A 22,181-nucleotide genomic window follows, 5' to 3' on the forward strand; every position below is an offset into this window, starting at 1 on the left:
TGATGTGCAGGTTAGTTACTGTTCGTTTCTGGAGTATTTATATCATTCAGGAGAAAGAAGTAGGGAGTGGGCTGTATAAATGAGTAAATGTATTGAAAGAATATAAAACAATAAACTGTATTTTTAATATAAACTAAAATATTATATATATCAATGTGGGTATGGGGGCCCTAATCACCCAAGATAACTAAATCAAGGATTCCTTCTTTAGAACAAAAAATAACCAGTTAACTAGAGGATAAAATCTGATTATTGTACAGATTTAACGCCTAAATATAGATCCTCAATTGAGTCAGGCAAATCACATTTAACAACGATTCCAGCTTCCAAAATCACGCTAGGGATCACTGCACACCCTCATCTGACTATAAAAACCCATTTTTTCGATTAAAATCAATTCTTTCGACAATTTCAAAATACACAAAATCTGCGACACTCTACTCAAAATTTTCACTCTTAGGGACTTGGTTTTTTTAATTCAATATGAACTAGAAATATTTTTTTTTAATTAAATAAACATAGAATAAATTTAAATTTAAATTTGTTTTGGTGAATCTTTTATTTTAAGTTTATGTTTTAAACTTAAACTTAAACTGTTAAAGTCTTGGTATTTCTGAATGAACATCCTCCATCTATAAAAGATGTTATTTTTTTTGCAAGGCTTTAGTTTAAATATTTTCAAAGTATCGGAAAAGGTCGCTGCAATAATTAAAAAAATGACTCTGAGTAAACAACGACTTTCAAAAGGAAATTTTAAATCTTTTGAAACATTATGTAAATTTATTGAAAACCATTCAAACTACGATGATGAAGTTTTGCCACTTGAAATACTATCGGTTTCAGTTCAAGAACATTTTTCAATGCTAATAAATAGTTTTAAAGACTACTTTCCGTCTATTTCCTCAAATAATATGTGGATTAAAGATCCTTTTTCTGTCAAAATTGAAAAGGAAGAAATGCTTAATCTTAGTGAACAAAAAGTTGATAATTTAATTGAAATTTCATACGACATCGATCTTAAAAAAGTGTTTGAAGTGCACCACTAATTAATTTTTGGTTGTGCTGTCAAAAGAAGTATTCAAGAATAATCTAAAAAGTGATACAATTCTTAATGCCTTTTGTCACCACTTATACGTGTGAAGCTGTGTTCATTGTGATAATTGAGTTAGTGTGTGGTTGACCTTCCGCCGTGCCGAACCGGAGCGTCAGGGATATATTATATTATTTGCATAATTAATTGTCGTATTAATACATTATAATTTATTAACGAGAGTACTATTATTGTGTATTTTTTTTTCATTTTTTTCCTTCAATTGTAATTCATTCATGGCTCATATATTAAAACTGATGCACTAATTTTACAATAGTTAAATCTCATAATATGAGACAAAACTGTTAAAAATTTACTATTATAAAAGTGGAGTTGTGGCACAGTGAGTATGTAGCATATTTGGGACAAATATAGATCATATTTGATAGTAATTAAAATCACTATCATAAGAAACAGTACCATGCAAAATTTTAGAAAGTGTTGAATTTTAAGAAATTAGTCGATTATTCCAAAAGCAACATCAACTCTTATTTTCTTAATTATAACCTGATTGATGTTCTTTGAATTATAAGTGGAACAATTTATTCAAATTTTTGAATTTAACTTTGTCGTTCGTTTTAACCCTTATGTGACTGGAAAGGTACCCGGGTACCTTTTCAGTTTTTAAATTAATTTTCCTTCTAAATATTTAGTATGTATGGTTAGTCCTTCTGTGACATCTCTAAATAGCATGTATAGTTCACAAATTTATATTTTGTATTTGAAAAGTATATAATTTATTATACTTAAAATATCGTTGTTAATTTTACACCTTATAAGGACGTAGTAGGTACCTGGGTACCTCTATATATTGTATTTAAATGTAGGTTTTATTGATACAAAAAAAAGTTAAATTACAATTGATAAATATTTTTACTGGACATCAATAAAATAGATACAAATATTAAGAGAACAAAAATGTTATTTTTTACATATTTAGTAAGTATTATAACATATTTAGGTTTTTTGTTGATTGCAAGTTTCGCAAAATGATTTGTTCATTGAGTGTTCATTGCAAATAGGCTTTGAGCAAGTTGAACAAGCTTTTCGAGTTTTCCGTTGCTTATAACCCAATTCTCGACATACTAAGCAACTTCCAACTATTTGAATACGTCCTGAAGCATCACGAGGTGGTTCATTTTTAGGAATAACAATTGTCTGTTGTATTGGCCGTCCGAGAACCATTTCCATTGAATTACGAGTATATCGATTTCCTACTACTTTAGGTATGGAGGTTCGAATTTCTATTGCAGACATACATAACTAATTTACAAGCTCTTTTAAAAATTTTCGGCGTCGATCAGTTGTGTTAAACCTTTGATTGTGTTCCATATATATAATATATGCAGATAAAGCAGCAATATCAATCATGTTGAAAAAAAATGCAAGTGGCCAACGATTAGTTCTTCGCTTTACTGTGTATTCTGTTAACATTTTATCCATTGTATCTACTCTTCCTTTTGTCAGATTATAATATTTTATAATTTCTGGTTTAGCGGTAGCAGCTTGCATTATGTCGGCTGTCATATGCATTGCAGATAAAAGAATAACCGATTTATTTATTTTTGGAACATAAGAACAAAGAGTTAAATCTTTTCTAAATACAAAATTTGTAGAATGTAACGCTCTGGCTTTTGATGGAAGCATTTTGGGAGGCAAGAATCTTTTATTTTTTCTGACAGTACCAACCAATGTCATATTCCAAGAGTTTAATGTAGTAGCCAATTGCATACTTGTAAAAAAGTTGTCTGTAGTCACATTTCGTCCAGAACCTTTATACATCGCAACTAAGTCTAGAACTGTACGTTCACCAATATTTACTTGACGTTTACCATCTTGTGATTTGCCTGTGTAAATTTTACCATGCAAAGGGTAAGCATTTGCTGCATCGCAAGCCCAAAAAACCTTTATTCCATATTTTGCAGATTTAGATGGAATGTACTGTGTAAATTTTGTGTGTCCTCTGTAAGGAAATAATTGTTCGTCTACTGTTATATTTTCTGTAGGTTTATAATTTTTATGCAAGTTTTTATTGAGCATGTCCAAATATCCCGAATCGGTGCAGCTTTGTCTGTTGTAATACGTATATTACGAGTGTTTACATTATCAAAACGAATAAACCTTAGCAACATTTTGAATCGATCTCGAGACATTGCAGCTCGAATGAGAGGTAACGAGTCTAATTTCCACATTTCTGATACATGTTCTTTATTAGATCTATGTACACCAGATACGAGAAGAATTACATATAATAAGATATAAAAGCAATAGACTGACGACAATGAAATAATTTACCGAAAAGCACAGATAACTATATTGTAGGTACCCGGGTACCTACACCGTCATAAGAAGTTGTTTTTTTTTTCAGTCACATAAAGGTTAAATACAAAAAACAAGTCCATAGGTAATTTTTTTTTTATATAGTATATTATATCAGCTTTTACTTAAGGAAAATTTGTCGAAAAATGTTTTGAATACTAGGAGAGATGACTGTTTTCTCATATCGTGGGTTCCATTATAAGTCATGTAGCTATTAATATAGCAGAGAGGTAAATAAGAAACATGACCTGTAAAATAAATCAAAATAAATGATTTACTTCTATATTTTTAGTTAAGTAGAACAAACTTTGAACAAACATGCAAAAAAAATGTGATTTTGTAAATTAATAAAAACCAAAAATAATGTTTTTCCTATTTTCTTAGTGAAATACATGATATATTACAACTATTTAATGAAAACTTTAGTAGTAATTAAAATAAAAAATAACTTCAAAACGTCAAAGCTTATTAATTTATAGACTTATATGTCAGTTTTCAGTGATAACTGAAAAAAAGAAATCAAGTTTTTACTAGTATTTTTAGTATAATGATGTTTATATAAAAAAAGTTTCTGCACCATCATCAATAAATAAAATGTTCACTTAGTTTTAAATAAGAATTAATATATATAAAAAAAAATTAAATTTATTAAATGCTTTTATTTCTATTTTAAAAATGACGTTTTTCGAACACTAATTCAACATAGTATTGTTATAAAATAAATCGAATTTCAATTAATCTATCATTTCAATTGTTTAACTTATCAGTTTTATTCGAAAACGTCGATTTATCAAACCAATAATGTATTTTTACATTTTCATCGTGATGTATCTAACTGGAAGTCTTTCAAACGCAATTCTTTTCACTTTTCCACCTTTGGACGAGGTAAAATGATATTATTTAATTGTTAATAAAAGTAAATTGTTCAATGTATTCTAAATAGAATATTCATTTTGAAGAATATCTAAATATTTATTAAAATGCAGATTATTTTTTTGTTATCTTAGGTCTAGCATTTTTACACAATTCATCAAATTTAATTCAAATTTGATTTAAAAAAAAAAGTTTTTCATTTATCATGGTTTTATTCGAGAATCAGTACCTCATGAAAATAATTAGTAATGCGATAAATAAAATGTAGCTAATATTTTATAAAATTTGGTTACTAAATCAAAATAATAAAATAACAGGTTATTATTATTTTTTTTTTTTGCAAAATGGGAGCGATTTTCATTTTAATGGAAATTTTCCCAAAACATATTTCAGTTCTTTTTCTTTATGATTTAACTATTCTTATAAAAAAACGGTAGCACAGTGGTATTGCAGCAAAGTGTAGACGTGACATAGTTGGGACAAGTATAGATGATTGGTAGTTCTTTCAATTATATGTATTATACATGAATTCATTTTAGTTACTTATGATTAAATGCACTGGTTTACAAGTAATTTTCCTCGGAGACCAGAATATACTTTTCTAAACCTTTTTGTACCGATTAAAAATTTTTAATTAGATTTTTTCTATCACAACTTTTTGAGATTATTAATAATTAGTAAAAAAAGAATATTTACATATAAAAAAAAATTAAAAGCAAATAAAACATTTTGTAAGTTTATGTGAAAAGCTCAATATTTCGTTAGAATATTTAATTTTTTGTCATTTTTATCATAGTTAATAATTTTAATATAAAACATGGTAATCATTTTAAAGTAACTTTCGGTGTTAAAAAAGATTCTAGAATTGAATTCTTCAGAACTTAATAATTTTAATGATTTTATTTAACAAAAATAAAAAAATTGTTAAAAAAGACAACTCAATTAAGCTTATTATAAAAATTCATTGTTAAATCCAGTTGAAAGGAAAAATCGATTGTTTTTAGAAATTATTTATATAGCAATGTGTTACCAAACAATTTGGAATATTATAGACTGACACAAATAGAGTTAAAAATTAATAAATTACTAAGAAAAATTATTTAATTTTGAAGTTGAAATCTATTAACATATCAAACTCATTCGACAATAATTTTTTTAAAAATATTATAAAAATAATATAATAAAATTTAGCTTTTACAATTAAAATAAATAATTAAGCAACTTTATAATTGATATAATTTTTTCAATTTATGAGTGTAATATCTTTAACTAGATACAATTTGTGATCATTTGACGTAATGTTGAAAAAATTTGTCAAGTGAGAGCCGAAAAAAATGAATAACGGATACAAATAAATAACACTTAGTAAAATAATTTTATTATGAATAAGAAATTTCATCCCACGAGCGAAAAAATGTCGAATTAGTATTTTTTTAATTTGTAATTTTTTTCGGAAATTTCCTCCATTTGCAGGGATTGAGGGAAATTGTTTCCATTTTTGAGGATAATATCTTCGACTAAATATGATTTGTGATCTTTTGACGTATTGTTAAAAGAAATCGGTTTGGTGAGAGTTGAAAAAACGTTTTAACAGATACAAAAAAAATCAAATTAATAATTTCACAGGTTCGTATGAAACTTAAAATAAGGGGATTTCCCCCCTTTTTACCTCATTCTCAATACGTCAACCTAAATTCACTTATTTCTTATTAACAGTTTCAAATAAGTTCTTGTACAACAAGTACTTAAAATTGTTTAAATTTTAAAAATTTTTATACAAAAATTTTTTCTTTAAACTTAATATCAGTTTTCACCACAAAGACAAGTCCAGTGGTCAAATTTCATTTTTAAAAAGTTATGGCAGTCAAGAAAAAAAAAGTTAAAAAATGTTGAAAATTACTGATTTATAAAATTGTAATTTTTTGAGGATATCCTCCATTTACCGAAATTTGGGATTTTTTTCAATATTTGAAATTAATGTCTTTGGCTAGATATAATTTGTAGGAAGTAAGAACCTCATTAATGCCCCCTCTCATTAAAAAAAAAATTAAAATATATAAGATTTAAGTGTTAATTATAAATATTTTCTTTTCTTATATTTTTTATATATTTCCCTATTAAAATTTCAATATTAAATTATTGCATATTAATATCATATTAAATTTTATTATTATACTAATCATTTATTTATGTAATTTACCTATAAATCAGAAATTTTTTTATCAAGATATGTTTAAGGAAATAAGGAGTGATTTGATTTTGGAATAATTCAACAATTCCATATAAAAATTAAACATTATCTACAAATTTGCGTAGATACGATTTTTATGAAAATGATTTTAATCAGTATATAAAAGTTTTTTATTTAAAAATTTAAATTCATATTATTATTCATTCTAAATTTATATAATTCAACTATATAATATTTATTTTAGAAATCGAAATTGAATTCTTTAGCAGTGACGCGTGCAAATGTTTTGTTTCATGATTATAAATGTAATGATAAAGGTATGGAATTAAAATATTTTAAACGCCTATGGAATCTATTTAAACCGATACATAAGTTGGAAGATATAGACATTGAAACATTATTCATTGATGAAGTTAAAAATAGTAAGTAAAACTCTAATTATGATAATAAAGCTAAATTTTATTATCAACAAATATTATTATAACTGATAAATTTAATATATTTGCATATCTTTTAGTTATATCAATTAAGATAATAGGATAAGATAAAAGACCACAAAATTTTGGTTTGAGACAGTTGTTAAAGTAAAAAATCTAGAAGAAAGTCTAAAAAATATATTGATCATAATAAGCAAAAATACTTAATTAGTAAAAAAAAATATCTCTATAAAGGAATAGATTAGAACCTATTATAGTTTCATTCGAATAAATTTCTTAAATTAACGTTTCCCACTCTTCATTGCTAAAACTCAAAGCGTCCCTCCAGCATTTTTGGATTAGTGGATGATTAATTGTTCCCCAAATTAAAAAGGGGACTATGTTCATCTCTATCTATTTACACTTTAACCAATGATTCATCATTAAAATATGAGGTTATATCTCGCAATATGTACGGTTCAAAGCTAATAAATACATGTAACCATTATTTATGAATATTAAATGTTTATTTTGTTACACACAATACAATTTTATTGTAATATTTATATTTTCCATAAAATTCGTGTTGGGGATTTTGCGTTTTCTGTTTACAAAAACATAAAGTGACTCAAAATTTTTTTTTTGTGTATAGTTCTAATTCACAGTTTATTTAAAACAGTTCAGTTTATTTTGCGTGGTTATGACGCGTACGCTTATCGATGAATAATTAAAGTTGTAAAATAGTTCTATTATAAATTGTTATATTATATTAATTACAGTAAATACAATCTTAATCTAAATTTTCACAATACACAAAAACCAAAAGAATTTGTTTTTAATTGTCATGATTAGTTTGATTTTTAATATAATAAAATAAGTATAAATAAGTTCTTTTAAAACGCATTTAAAATTTAAAATACACACGATTCTAGAGGTCATGTTTCTAATGTAGTTATTGTGTTTATTTTTGGCACATTTTCAATTTTAGCATATTTCTGCCATTGTATATGTGATTTTGAATAAGAGGAATACACCTTTAATTCTTAAAATACTTCTTATTTATTAATATCTAAAAGATTTATATTTAATTTTCTTTTTCCTGTATTAATAATAAATTTCGTATATTTAATACAGCGTTAATACTGTTATAAAATTTACTTGATAAAACAATTATTTTATATATTGTGCTTAGGACATGAAATAAGGAAATTTGAAATTTTCGAATGTACAAATATAAGATATAAGATATTTGTATTTTGTTTTTGTTAATCTTCTTTCAGTATTCTTTCTGAAAATTTTGAATTTCGACACTTTTGATAGATTATAATGCGAATTTCTAAGCTTTTTTGGAAAATAGTTTTTTGTAAGTTTAAAATAATAATTTATAAACAATTTTTGGAAATTTGTAAGAAATAATTGAAATACTTACATTTATGAATTCATACATATGCATTTATTTTAATAAACTACATAGCCATTAACAGAAAAATAAATATGTGATTATACAAGATGACTATGAAAAAACTTGCACATTTAAATTTTCCCTAAAGTAAATCTAGAAGAGAATAAAATATAACATATATCTACATTTAGATTTTAATTAAAGAAAGTTTACTTTTCAATACTATTTTTTTAATGATGATAAAGACCGCTTTTTAACGCATGTTGTCATACTATCGTTTTTGATGACTGGCGATTCGTAAAAATTTCCAGCTCTAATTAAAATTATCTATGTTAACGCGATCTATGGTTTGATTATAAGTGAACAAATTCGATGAGACTTGTAAAGAAAAACAATATAAATGTTTGAAAATTTGGAACTTTAATCGTAATAAAATTTTGTTATGAAATTTAAACATAAAACAATATTCATGGCAACTTATTTTAAATAAGGATCTCTTATATTTCGTAATTGAAAACGTACTATTATTCATGGTTGCATTTCAAATAAAATTTTAGAAATAAATTCTATGCCAAAATGCCCAGTTTCAGATAATATTCTTCATGTTTTTTGATTGATACAAATAAATATATTAACAAATAAGTTTAGACATTTACGAACATATCTTGAAGGTTTAGTAAAATAAACAAACATAAATTAATGGATGTAATTTTTAATCCATACGTAGCTTTTTTTATTATAAGTCAGTCGTAAGCCGAAAGTCGAATGGTAAATCCGCCGTACCTAAGGTTTTTAGTCGCATATAAAATGTGCAATTTATACATCATAAAAATACATTATTAACAAAAATATAGTGTTTTAGTTTTATTTAAAATATTGTAAGCTATCAACCAATAACATTAAAGGTGTTAACATAAAATTTAATTAATTAATACAAATCAGGCAGATTTTGATCTCAAGTAACTACATTTAAATATCATTGGACTGGTTATATATTCATATAGATTATTTTTACTATTGTTAAAACAAAAAAATACTTTGGTAGAACAACTATTATAATTGAGAATTATTTGTTCTTAAAAAGACCTCATAGAATTCGAAAAAATTATAAAACACATGGAACCTTAGCAAATGCAATTATTACAGATAATAATTTTATGAGTAAGCTAATTTTATAAAAGATATACAATGTCAAATGTTGTGTTAAATAGTGCTATGCTCAAGTGCTAATTATAATTTCCCACCTTAAGAAAGTATTATTAGATATTCAAGTTATATAAAAACTATTTCTGGTATAAATTATTATTTATAATATTATGATAAATTAATTATTTTAAGTGATATTAAAATGTCAGTCAGTGATTATTACTAATAAAATTATTGATATTACCACTTTACTTTTAAATAAAATTGAATTGATAACACATAATTTTTATTTCAAAAGAAGAAGGATTTATGAAATTGAGTCAATTTTTACATCAAACGCTTAATATTGTACAAATAGTTGAGAGTAAATTAAAAACTATTTATGAAAAATATCAGTACCAAGATAATAAGATGACTAAAAAAAATTTTTTTGAAGCCATAAAAGAATTTAAAATTATTATCACAGAGGATGACGCTAATGAAATGATACCTGGAGAACAAGATTTCAGCTTTACAGGTAAAATAAATATTACGTATAATTTTTTAGACTTTTAGATTTTAAAATACCCATCTAAGGCCAATGTGATATACTTCAATAAGTTTTCATAACTCCAAGAATGATGATTAGTTTGTCGTCGAGGTGGATAATGGCATTTTAATTTACTGAATTTATTTATAGCCAACCAAATAGAACCCTTTGCAATATATTCCCATATGCTATCAAATATTATTAAATTTCACTTTTACGACTTGATCTTATTACACTTTAATTTTTAATAAGGATTTCTAATTTTATTTGATATTATAAAATTAATTTTTACTTAATAAAATTATATGTATTATTTTTAATTAAGTAACTTTTAAAATAAAGAATTTCATCATACATACATGATATATTAATAAAATAACTTTTGATTCGTTATCCAAAAAAACAAAGCTATATGGCTAAAATATTTTAAAAATGTGTTTCAAAAAAAATTAAAATAGTTGATATATACGTTTTTTATAATTATTAACTATAGTCGTTTTAAATTATAAGGATTGTTAAAAAATTTATTTTATTAATTTATCAAGTAGAATTGTTCCAGTATTAAATAAAACTGACATCAAGTTACTTTCAATTAATTAATAATATATTTTCTTAGAATTCAGACAACTGTTCGCGCAATTATATCACCATGAACTCAATAAAAAATTGATGCATATGACTGAAGATGGGATCATAATTGTCTTGAATCCTCAAGACGAAACTGAAAAGGTATTAGTCTTACTATGATGTTTTTTTTTCAGTCTGTCGCCACATTTTCTTAAAACTAACCGAACCAATTTCTTTCAACCATACGTCAATAGATCACAAATTATATCTATTACTATCCTTAAAAATTGAAAATATTTCCCTCATGCCCTCTAAAAGGAGGAAATCCAATAAAAATTAAAAGTTTTAATTTCGCTAAATTTTCGACATTTTTTAAAATTTTTTTTAAAAATGAACAAATCAAAAAAATTTTATACATAGAAAATTTTAGGTATTTCCCTTTTATTTTGATCTACATTTTTCCAAAACCTAACCATTTACCTGCCCACAATGGTGGATTCAAAATAACAACTTTTTCAACTTATTTTTTTAAAAATGTTCCGGAATCACTGCGTCTTTTAAACATATTGCAAATTAAAGCTTATGTTACATAAAATAAGTTAAAAAAATAAAAATTACTGATGACTTATCTTCTATGTGCAAATGGTCGTCTATGTTGAACAAAAAATAAAAGATATTTATTTAAATTTTATTATTATACTAATCATTTATTTATGTAATTTACCTATAAATCAGAAGATTTTTTATCAAGATATGCTTAAGGAAATAAGGGGTTATTTACTTTTGGAATAATCCACCAATTTATAAAAATTAAATACTATATACAGATATTCATCGGAGCGATTTTTATGATAGTGATTTTTATCACTGTCAAATATAATCTATATTTGTCCCATTTATGTCACGTCTACACTATGCCACGACCCTAGTGTGCAATCTTTTTAAATAATTTTTTTTAAGAAGAAAAAAAAATTATTTAAAAATAATTCTTGCCTTTTTTTTCTATGGTTAAACTAATCAATTAAAATATATAAATTATTGTTAAAGCTGTATTGATAATAAATTGAATTAGTTTATGAGATACTAGATTTTATTACTGTATAAATATTGTTCTGGAAGGAGCCAAGAAAGGTAACCTTTTTCTTATAAATATTTTATATAATTGGTTAAAATTAGAAAATCGATGAACAAAAAAAAAGAAAAGATCATCATTGTAATAATTCACTAAGAATTGTAACAATTTTCAAAAAAGTAGACCATCATGGGAAGAGTGCTCTACTGCAATATACACAATTATTAGTAATAATTTAAAAAACTTTTAATTCTATTAAATGCAAATACACCACACTATAACTACGATGATTGGAATCACCTGACTTTCATAAAATTAACTGTAAATGTGATTGTAAAACACAATGACATCTAAGAACGATAATTACTTCTAATATGACATATAATCTGATGCAAAACAGCAAACAAAGAAATATGGTTTTCCAAATATTTTACTGATTACTTTAGAAAGTAACCAGTAAACTACTGTAGTTAGCTAGTTTTACAAAAATGTTCAAAAGTATTTCAAAATTAAAAAAATACTTTAAAGATGGATCTCGACGGTCAGAGTAAAAAAAATTTTGATTTTTAATTTCTTAAAAATAATCTAAACGAAATTTCGATTTAAAATATCATATTGAACCTAATTTTTGAGTTTATTATGAGCTTATTATAATTCAAATTTTTAAACTGTTTACATAAAACTATATTATTATAACTGTTTATAAACGATTTTCTGCATATTTCCTTATAAAAATTAATTCAATGCCACTATTATTTGTGGAGATGTCTAATTTTAAATAAAATACTTTAAATAAAGTGTTTTTATTAAAAAAATTGTGAATTTTTTTACTTTGACGGCTTATAATGGAACAGTCTTATACTAGAACCTGTATAATTTTTTTAATCTTACAGTATATTTAAAAATCTATAATTTTATATAAGTTTAATCTATGCAGTCGTTTCTGGATATTTTCAAAAATTGTGTAGAATAAAAATAATTTAAACATACGTGGCTGGTTTTATTTTCAAACCCTTTTTGTACTTAGGTTATTTATTAAATTGTATAAAAGAATACCCAAAGTCTGAATATTTTATCTAGTATATAATATTAAGTTAAAAAATGTCGAAATTTACCCATAAATATAGTAATATTTTGGATGATTTCCCCAATTTACGGGGAACGAGAGAATTTTTAATATGAATAAATTAACTATGAATAAGTAAAAAACTTTATTAAAACAAATACAGAAGCATACACGTTTCAACTTGTACAGACTGTTTACACTATTCCAAATAATTTAAAGATTTTTGCTTCAAATTATATAATATTTAAAAGACATTTTATAGTCATTTCATATGCTAAGTATTTTTAAGAAACGTATTTTTTTCATTTTAGAAGAGAAGCTCCATCCTTATGCGTTCCAGCTCAATTAAAGTACTAAATGTTAATTAATAAAATCAAAGGAATCGAATAACTATACTTACAAAAATGAAAAATATGCTAATTTTAATATTTTCTCCTGATATTAATCTGAAAACAAAGTGTAAAAATAAATGAAATAACTTCATTTAATTGTAATTAACTAATTGATCATAATTAAACGCATACAATATTTTCTTTATTTTACATACATTAGCAATTATTTTATTTTTAATTAAAATATTAAATTTTCTATTTATGAACAACAAAATTAAATTTCCTATTATGTATTAAAATTATAAGTCTTACAGTTAAAATGATATTAATATTTATAAAAACTGTTATTAGTTTATATAATATAAAATCGCAAAATATATGTGAATATGATTGGACAAATATTTTTTGACAAAAAATTGTTATGGAAACATATTTTTATAATTTTCATGTAAATCTATAAATCACAACATATAATTTCTCATATATTGTACTATAGATTTTTAAAAGTTCATATTAGGTTTAGTGGAAAATCCTGTTGATTTTTAATGGTTAATTGTTTTGTGAAATAAAAATAATAATTTATCCAGTTGAAGAAAATAACTAATTGGTTATCATTAAAATTTTGAATTTTATATAAGACTAGGCTTCGCCTTGCTGGGGCCCTACAAGCCTTACGCGCCTTCATCACAAGTAGGCCACTGATTCCGGTAGAGGTAGTCGGCTACGCCGGGCACGATAAGTGTTATGCAGAAAAAACATTACATCAGAATCAGTGTAGCAAAAATATATTAAAAATGTAATTTTTAAAATCTTTGATCGATTTTATTATTATATCTCAGAAATGTCATTGGTCGAATGTTGAAAATTTCAAACCTTAAGTCGTAAAACGCTGGTGTCAGCGAGCTTTTTTCTCAAAAACGGTCGACATTTTAAAACGCTTGCTAGTGAGCGGCAAAAATTTTCCGACCTTCACCAATAATTTTTCTGGGGTCTAGTGACAAGTACTTTTGTTGAAAAAAATTTTTTGAAAATCCGTGCACGGTAAGTAATTTTCCCAGAATAGCGTTTTTTTCCTGGTTCTGTTATATAATAAGATAATTTGATTTTCCCGAATTCTTAATTTTAATTAAACGCATATATTATAAATTCGTATTCGCAAAATATAAAATAGAATATTGCAATAGTAAAGAGCCACATTTTGAATATTTAACTAACTATCGATAATAATTAATTACTTCAAAATTACCTCACGCAATGTCATTATTCCTGAGTATGTCTTAAAGTTTTTTTAATGCTAATTTTTAGGATTGAACTTAAAACAAATTTCAATTTTTTAAAGTTAAATGGGACCTGAACACTTTTCAAACTCGAACCGAATATTAATTTTAATCATTGCCAGGCAAACCATTTTTTGTATCATTATTCGACAAATGTAGTGCGATATTTGTTTATCTGATATCGGTTCATTTATCAAACCGTTTACAACGAAAAAGTTCAATTAAATTTTTTACAATTTTAAGTTTGATTTTCAAACTTAGGATGTTTGATTTGGTGTGAATATCACTAGTTTTTTTTTAATTTCAATTAAATTAAAATATCTTACGATTTTTCCAAATTTAACGTTTGCAACATTTACACTGAGCAAATACAGCAGCAGATAGTGGGCAGCTGAATTCAGAAGTTTGCATGAAAACTAAACATCTCGCTTGACAAAGAGCATAACAAGTGGGTGCGGGCTCGTACGTACCAGCTGATCTCCATTCCTGACATTCTGAGTGAACGGAGTTGAATAACCCAAATATAATAACAATGAAAGTTAAAAACACTTTTAATAAGTACATGTTTGTTGTGTTCAATGTATACAAGTACAATTCAATATTCTGGACCATTATATATGTTAAATCAACACTGATTCTGAGAACCTTATAGAGGACAGAATCAAAATTAAAAAAGGACTTACGTTATATTTATTTTAAGTATTGTAATAAGTGATTAGGTGACCTTACTATTAACTATTGATTAATAACATAACAATAAACACCAGATAAATCTATTTGTTCATTATTTTCTTCGTGTCAATTTTGATTTAATTAATTCAGACTAATTAATATTTACTATAAATAATAATTTCAAGGTTATTACAAGTAGTTTCCGGGTTTTTTCACTATGGTCATATAAATAAATGTGATATTTCAAAGTTTAAACATTATAAGATAATATGATGAAATTAAGTTCCATGCAATGTTCAGACAATTTATGGCATATAAAGTGATGTTTGTTGTGCGATTAATCTCATCACAGTTATGGCATCACATGAAAATCACGTTCATTAAATTCGTGCTATATATATTAATTTAATCAATTCCAATCAATAATATGCGTTATTGTTAAGTTTGTGGTCTTTGGTACTTATTGAAATTTATAGAAAAACTAAATTAAATCCAATGTTTTTTTTATAATATAATTTTTAATTTAATTAGTAGCTATAATTAAACATTTGAAATGTTTTGCATCATTCATAGCTTTTAATTGTGTTGCGAAAACTATAAAAATAGTATTTATAATTTTAGGCGTTCTTAAAGTATAAATACATGTTCCACTACAACTAGAATATAAATGAAATAAAAGAACTTAAATTTTAGTTAATAATTCATTAGTTTATAAATAACATTTTTGTTATAATATTATTAAACCAATAAATTCTGTTTATTAACAAAAATACAATATTCTCCAAGTTTAATTTTTTATTGCAAATCTTTTAAATTTAATTTAACTCTCAACTTATGTGAGTACTAGTTGCGCGATGTCAACATACGTCTTTTACTGTATTATAGGATATTATTTATTTTATAATTATTGTTAAATCTAAAAAAGATTGATGTCGAATGTAGTTATCGCCTCATGTTATATGAGGCGACACTAAAAAGGTTCCTAAAAAGAGTCTATTTTGTACATATAAAGTTTAACAAAAGGCACCTTATAGTTGTTGACTTAAAGCGTCATTATAACCTCTCGTTTAATTTTTCATAATAAATTTTGCTTACTTTTTGTTTGTATTATACCCACAATATGTAAGCTAAAATATTTTTATTGACATTTCAAATATCAAAATTAAGAGATATTTAACATTAAGAGCTTGGCAACATTGTAACGCGGTTGATGGATAGTAGTTGGTACTAACTGTAATCACAAGAGATTATCATTGATTAAGAATGATGATAGAACCGCAACAAATAAACAAAAATATTCAATTAAATTTGATCAATTGTTTGAATATTGCTAAGTAAATTATATTTAGTTTCAGGTCTAAAAATAAATTATGGACAAATCTTCTGATCGTGTTGTCCGAAAAGAAACTGAAAATGAAGTAACTAGTGAATGCCGTTTATGCTTAGACTCTAAAAATGTAACAATAAATATTAGTCAACCAACAGATAAGTTTCCATCAGTAGCCGATAAAATTAATTATTGTACATCTCTAGTCGTAAGTGTTACGAAATTTTTAATTTTATGATTTATTTTATAATTTATAATATTTGACAAAATACAGTTTTTTTATGGTTTTAAATGTATTCATTTACATATATAAAGTTATATATTCTTATATAACATAATAATAAATAATATATCATATTCTTTTACATATTAAGTCGTTTACTATTTATCAAATTTAATTGTTTCAATAAACTATGAGTAGTATTTTAAGTGATTAAAACAACATACATAAATAAACGTAATAATAAATATTGTTCAAACTTAAATGGGTAACAATTGATGAATGTTTGGGCTTCAAATGAAAGCAGATTCGAAAGAACTCAGTCCCCTTACCTCCCACTACAATTAACATGGGTCTCCTTGTGATTTATTTCAAAATGTTTATAATTGTATTAATATATGAAATTTTCAAAATAATATAGTGGTAATAACTCCTTTACATTTTTCTAACACTTCTAGTACTGAAAATACAAAGAAAACATGTAGAAGATAACTGAATTTACTAAACATTATTATTTTTTCATATTTTTCAAAATTACTGTTAAAATCAATGTATTTTGTTAGTTTTTACATAGTTTAACATTTTTACTATTCACTACTTTATAACTCAGAAAATAAACATCTAACAAAGTAAAGAATAATTAAAATTATAAATTTTGTTCTCTCCAAAAAATTGATTTTATTTCTTATTAATAGTTATAAACTGCTCAAACAAGAAAAGAAAAGAGCTGTTAGCACTAAGTGGGTTATCTATTTACTATTCATCTTAGCATTGTAGATAAGATAATCAGTATGTATTGTTCAAAACGAATGGTGTTTTTTAAATATATTTAATAATTAAAACTAAATGAATAACACATCTTCAATAGATAATAAATGTTACATTTTTTTTAGATTAAAATCGGAGATAAACATCCTCAAAAAATCTGTACTAATTGTGCTGGAAACTTAGAAATTGTATATGCATTTAAAAGTAAAGCCATTTCTAGTGATTTAGAATTGACTAATAGGTCACGTAGTACATTTACATATGTTCAAGTATCAGATGACCCTAAAAATGTAAGTGTTTTATTATGAACAAAGAAAATAATTTCTAAAAATAATTATAATATTTAGATGACATTCAAATTAAAGTTTGATGATTCGGATGAATCAGTGGACTTAGAAAGCAGTTGCGTATACAATATTGTAGATGGAGATGAACTCATTGTTGAACCAGTGAATATTATGAGTGAAAAAAATACCACTGATTTTAATGAATTTATTGATAAAAATATTTCAAAAAATAAAACTATTTATAGGTTTAAAGAGTCTCCTAAAATATCTAAATCTAATAATGGAGTTATTCTCTCTAATAAAGTAAGTTTATAGAATACTTTTATCTTAATGTTTATTGACCTAATTAAAGCTTTTTTAATTAAGCTGATAATTTTGTATAGTTCTATATTTATAATAATTCAAATAAGTAGATAGTTCTATTAGAATACTTCAATAAAAAAATTAAATACTTTAGTAAAATATTAATTATATTAAATGTCTATTTTATTCATTTATTTTTTTTAAACTGATAGTTTTAGAAAAGAAAATTTAAAACAGTTGTAAAAAAAATATTCCATATTTTCAATTATTTCAAATATCTCATCATATTTTTCTTAAGTTGATGTAAAATTATTGTCATTAATTTAACCAGAACTTTGTTTGCAATAAACAAGGTATAACTAATAGTGTTCATTGATACTTAACTATCGCTATACTTAAAAAAATCTGGAAAACAAAATGTAGAGTATAATTACTTTCTATAGCCACCGTAACACTACTTATAGCCATTTTATATTTTATAAACTGTGGGAATCATAATTAGTTTATTATTTGATAATCACTAAAAATAACAAAGTGTGATATTATTTTGGTCATGTTATGCATCAAAATTATTTAATATTTACTGTGGAAAGATATATTTTTGGCTATAAATAAGGTACTGGCCATAGAAAGTGCATTTACCCTAGTTAAGAAATTTTAGAACTTCAATAAAAATGTTCATTTTCCATTATTATCTTCATTAGCATGAAACTCTGATTTTTGGTAAAAAATAAGGCTTATATATTAAATATAATGAAGTTTTAAATATAAAAATAAAATATCAAGAGATAACTTTAATTAATAATGAATGAGCTGTGTAATTATACTTGAAAAAAAATATATTGATCCAAAATTTTCAAAAAAAATATTTAAATATTGCTCACAACTGCTTTGCATATTAGCAAAATTAATGTTACTAAATTTTTATGTATTTTACTTCGTTATATTATACTTAATTCATTACTTTTATGTTGAAAATTCTAATAGAGCTTCCAAACAATTTATACAATTTTTTTAACAAACAATACTATTAAATATATTTCAAACATAACTATATACATTGTATTTTTACAAATAATAAAACATGAATTCATTATTTTTCAGAAATCTGATGTAATCAAATCATCAATGGAAATTAAACGAAATTTTAAAAAAATATCTGAGAACAATGATGAAATTTTTTCATTCAAAAAACAAAAATTAGATTCTGATGATATAAAACCTGTATTGGTTGTAAAAAATGGTAAAGTTATATATTATTGTAATGTGTGTAATTTTGAAGCTGACACTATGACTACACTTTTAACGCATCGAACATTTGAACATAAAGAAAGTGGCCAATTCAAATGTACTGAATGTCCTACAACATACAAAACATTACATTTATTAAAACGACATTTTAAATCACACAATGATATATTTCACAAGTGTAAGCTTTGTGATAAACAATTTTCTCAAAAACAAGCCCTGGAACGTCATATCAATACTTATCATAACACTGCATCGCCATTAGAATTTCAGTGTGTTAAATGTAATGCCTATTTTGATTCAATGGATGAGATGGAAGATCATTTAGTCATTCATTATACAAATCCGTCTAATGGTTTTAGTTGCAACAATTGTGATAGAACTTTTACTACATTTGTAGCCTTAAATAAACACATTGATCTAGAACATACAGTGCAAATAGAATGTAATATTTGTCATGTGGTATTACCTTCTAAAGAAGCAATGGAAAAACATAATAACTCAGTACACAGAAAAAATAAAAGTAATAATCAAAAGTATGAATGCACCAACTGTAAAAAATGTTTCAATAGTCTCAAAGATATTTTAAATCACCGAAAAACTCATCTGACTGATCAATCATAACATTATGTTTTCCTTCTTAGTGTACTGTATTTCTCTATTAAACTTATACGACTAAATGATTTTAGTTTTATTAGATTTATAACTAAAATATAATATTGTATAAAGAAAAGCAATTGTAATAAACCATGACTTGAGAATTATTGTTTATATACCATTTATTTGTTAGTTATTTATAATTTGTTTGGAAAGCCAGCAAATTAACAAATTTTATACTTGGAAAAAATGTATAATAAGTAAATGATGTGTATTATAATAATATATTGCTTGAATGGACCATAGAATTTAAATCAAATATGTTCTCTCGTTTGGATTTTTATAATAGGTATTAATAGATTTTTACAAATTGTGTTTTCAAGAATAATAAGACCTGCTTATTATATGTATCTACTTGTCTGTCACTTATCAATCTAGAAAATTAATTATAAATTTATATAAAAATGATTAATATAAACTTATTGTTATTATTAATAACTTTTTTAAATCATAAAAAATTTTAGTTGTCTCATTTGTCTAAATCTATTTTTGCTTTAATTATATGTCATGATTTTTTACTGATAAACTGAATTCATTATCATAATTTACATAATTATTTTTTTATGTTGTTTATATTATACTAGTATTTCTATAATGAAACGGTTAAATTATTAAAGTATTGGTTCTAGAATCATATTTCATTATTTTTATTATTATTCTGGTATGACATTGATCAAAAATGTGTTTTTATAACCCAGCTTAGTTGATTTATGGACGATTTGTTACTTCTGTTGTGTTTGGCCGTACAGTATGAAATTACAGTCTTAATTAAATCAACATACAGATATTTTTGAATACAGATTAATATTTCAAAAGGTCTGCAGCTTTGCCCATTTTTCATACATTTTTAGATGATTGGCAATTTTTGATATTTTTTTGCAATGTTTAACTAATTATAATTATAATGACTAATAATAATTATTATTAGTCATTTATTTTATTTGAAATCATAACCTTTACTGAAAAAAATTATAGTTGTGTTACTGATCATAGTGCTAACTCTGACGTACGTTTTCCTAGAACCAGAAAAAATATCTGAATTCAACACTGCGTACAGTTATAAGTTTAAACAATCTTCAGTTATGCTAGCTATACTATTATCTTTAATAACTATAGTTTTTAATAATTTGTAATATATTGTTATTACAATTATTATATTTTTTCATTTCTTGGTAACCATTCATTATAAAACGAGCTGCATTATAGCACATTAACATAACATAATAACAAAGCTCATTAATTCTATTATTTGTTGTTTATTTTTAAAAGATATTTGAAATACCTACATAAGTAATAAATTTGTTTCAGAGAACTAATAAGTTAAATACAAAATTTTATATTGCATATTTTGAAGTTCAAATTTAATTGCTATTTTGCTTATCTTAGCATTATTTCAATACCGTAATAGAGAATAATATGAGAATGTCCAAAAGAGATAATTTTTTTTTTACAACAGCTGTAACAATAGTTACTATTGTAACAAAAAAAAAAAACGGTAGCACAGTGGGGTCGTGGCACAATATGGTTGTGGCATAGTTGGGCAAGTATAGATGATATCTGACAATGATTAAAATTACTATCATAAGAAACGCTTCGATGCAAATCTGTAGATAGTGTTTAATTTTAAGAGAATGGTAGATTATTTCAAAAGCGATCATAACTCTTATTCCCTTAATTTTATCCCGATTTATAATTATAATATATGAATACATAATAATTATAGTAATTAAATTTAGTATGAAATTGATATTCAATGATATAATATTGTAATTTTTACGGAGATATAAATATAAAAAGGAGTTGTATATTTATATACTTTTAACGCGTATAAAAATTTAAAGGGATTGATGCAATACTTTTTAATAAAAAAATTTTGTTACTTATGAATAAATATACTAGACTAAAAGGAACTTTCATCAGAAACAAAAATATACTTTTCTAAATCAACTTTTCGCGATGTTTTCAAATTTGCAATTAAACTTTTTCTATTACTTCTAAGTTTTAATATTATTACTTATTATCAAAAAATAAGTATTTACATATAAAAAAAAATTGTTTTGAATTAATACTGATTTTGATTATTAATATGTTAAAAATAAGGAAAATGACATATTTGACCTATTATTTTAATCGTTTAAAGTTGATTTTTGTGAATGTTTATAATTAAAAAAAAACGGTAGCACAGTGGGGTCGCGGCATAGTGGAGACATTGCATAGTAGGGTCCAGTATAGATTTAATCTGACAGTGATTAAAATCACTATCATAAGAAACGCTTCGATGCAAATCTGTAGATAGTGTTTAATTTTAAAAAATTGATGGATAATTGCAAAAGCAACATCAACTTCTATTAAAATAAAATACAAAACCCATAATTATCATACAAAAATAGTATATTTTTCAATATGGTAGCCATTTGCG

The 22,181-nt window shown here is 24.3% G+C and overlaps 3 protein-coding genes across 3 annotated transcripts; 2 read left to right on the top strand and 1 right to left on the bottom strand.

Annotated features, from left to right (window-relative positions):
- Nucleotides 1–2,353: 2,353 nt before the first annotated feature.
- On the bottom strand, nt 2,354–3,130 carry LOC126910247 (piggyBac transposable element-derived protein 4-like). Its single transcript, XM_050692647.1, has one exon. The coding sequence runs from the start codon at nt 3,128–3,130 to the stop codon at nt 2,354–2,356; it is 777 nt and encodes a 258-aa protein (XP_050548604.1).
- Nucleotides 3,131–4,122: 992 nt separating this feature from the next.
- LOC126904439 (uncharacterized) lies at nt 4,123–13,237 on the top strand. Its single transcript, XM_050683516.1, has 5 exons — nt 4,123–4,294; nt 6,718–6,895; nt 9,736–9,954; nt 10,583–10,695; nt 12,983–13,237. The coding sequence occupies exons 1-5, from the start codon at nt 4,211–4,213 to the stop codon at nt 13,037–13,039; spliced, it is 651 nt and encodes a 216-aa protein (XP_050539473.1). The 5' UTR covers nt 4,123–4,210; the 3' UTR covers nt 13,040–13,237.
- A 2,966-nt stretch (nt 13,238–16,203) lies between these two features.
- On the top strand, nt 16,204–19,876 carry LOC126902962 (zinc finger protein 525-like). Its single transcript, XM_050680820.1, has 4 exons — nt 16,204–16,487; nt 17,393–17,557; nt 17,615–17,857; nt 18,962–19,876. The coding sequence occupies exons 1-4, from the start codon at nt 16,323–16,325 to the stop codon at nt 19,727–19,729; spliced, it is 1,341 nt and encodes a 446-aa protein (XP_050536777.1). The 5' UTR covers nt 16,204–16,322; the 3' UTR covers nt 19,730–19,876.
- The last annotated feature ends 2,305 nt before the right edge of the window (nt 19,877–22,181 follow it).

This window comes from Daktulosphaira vitifoliae, unplaced genomic scaffold (genome assembly GCF_025091365.1).
Source record: "Daktulosphaira vitifoliae isolate Bord-2020 unplaced genomic scaffold, ASM2509136v1 Scaffold_1, whole genome shotgun sequence".
Lineage (NCBI taxonomy): Eukaryota > Metazoa > Arthropoda > Insecta > Hemiptera > Phylloxeridae > Daktulosphaira > Daktulosphaira vitifoliae.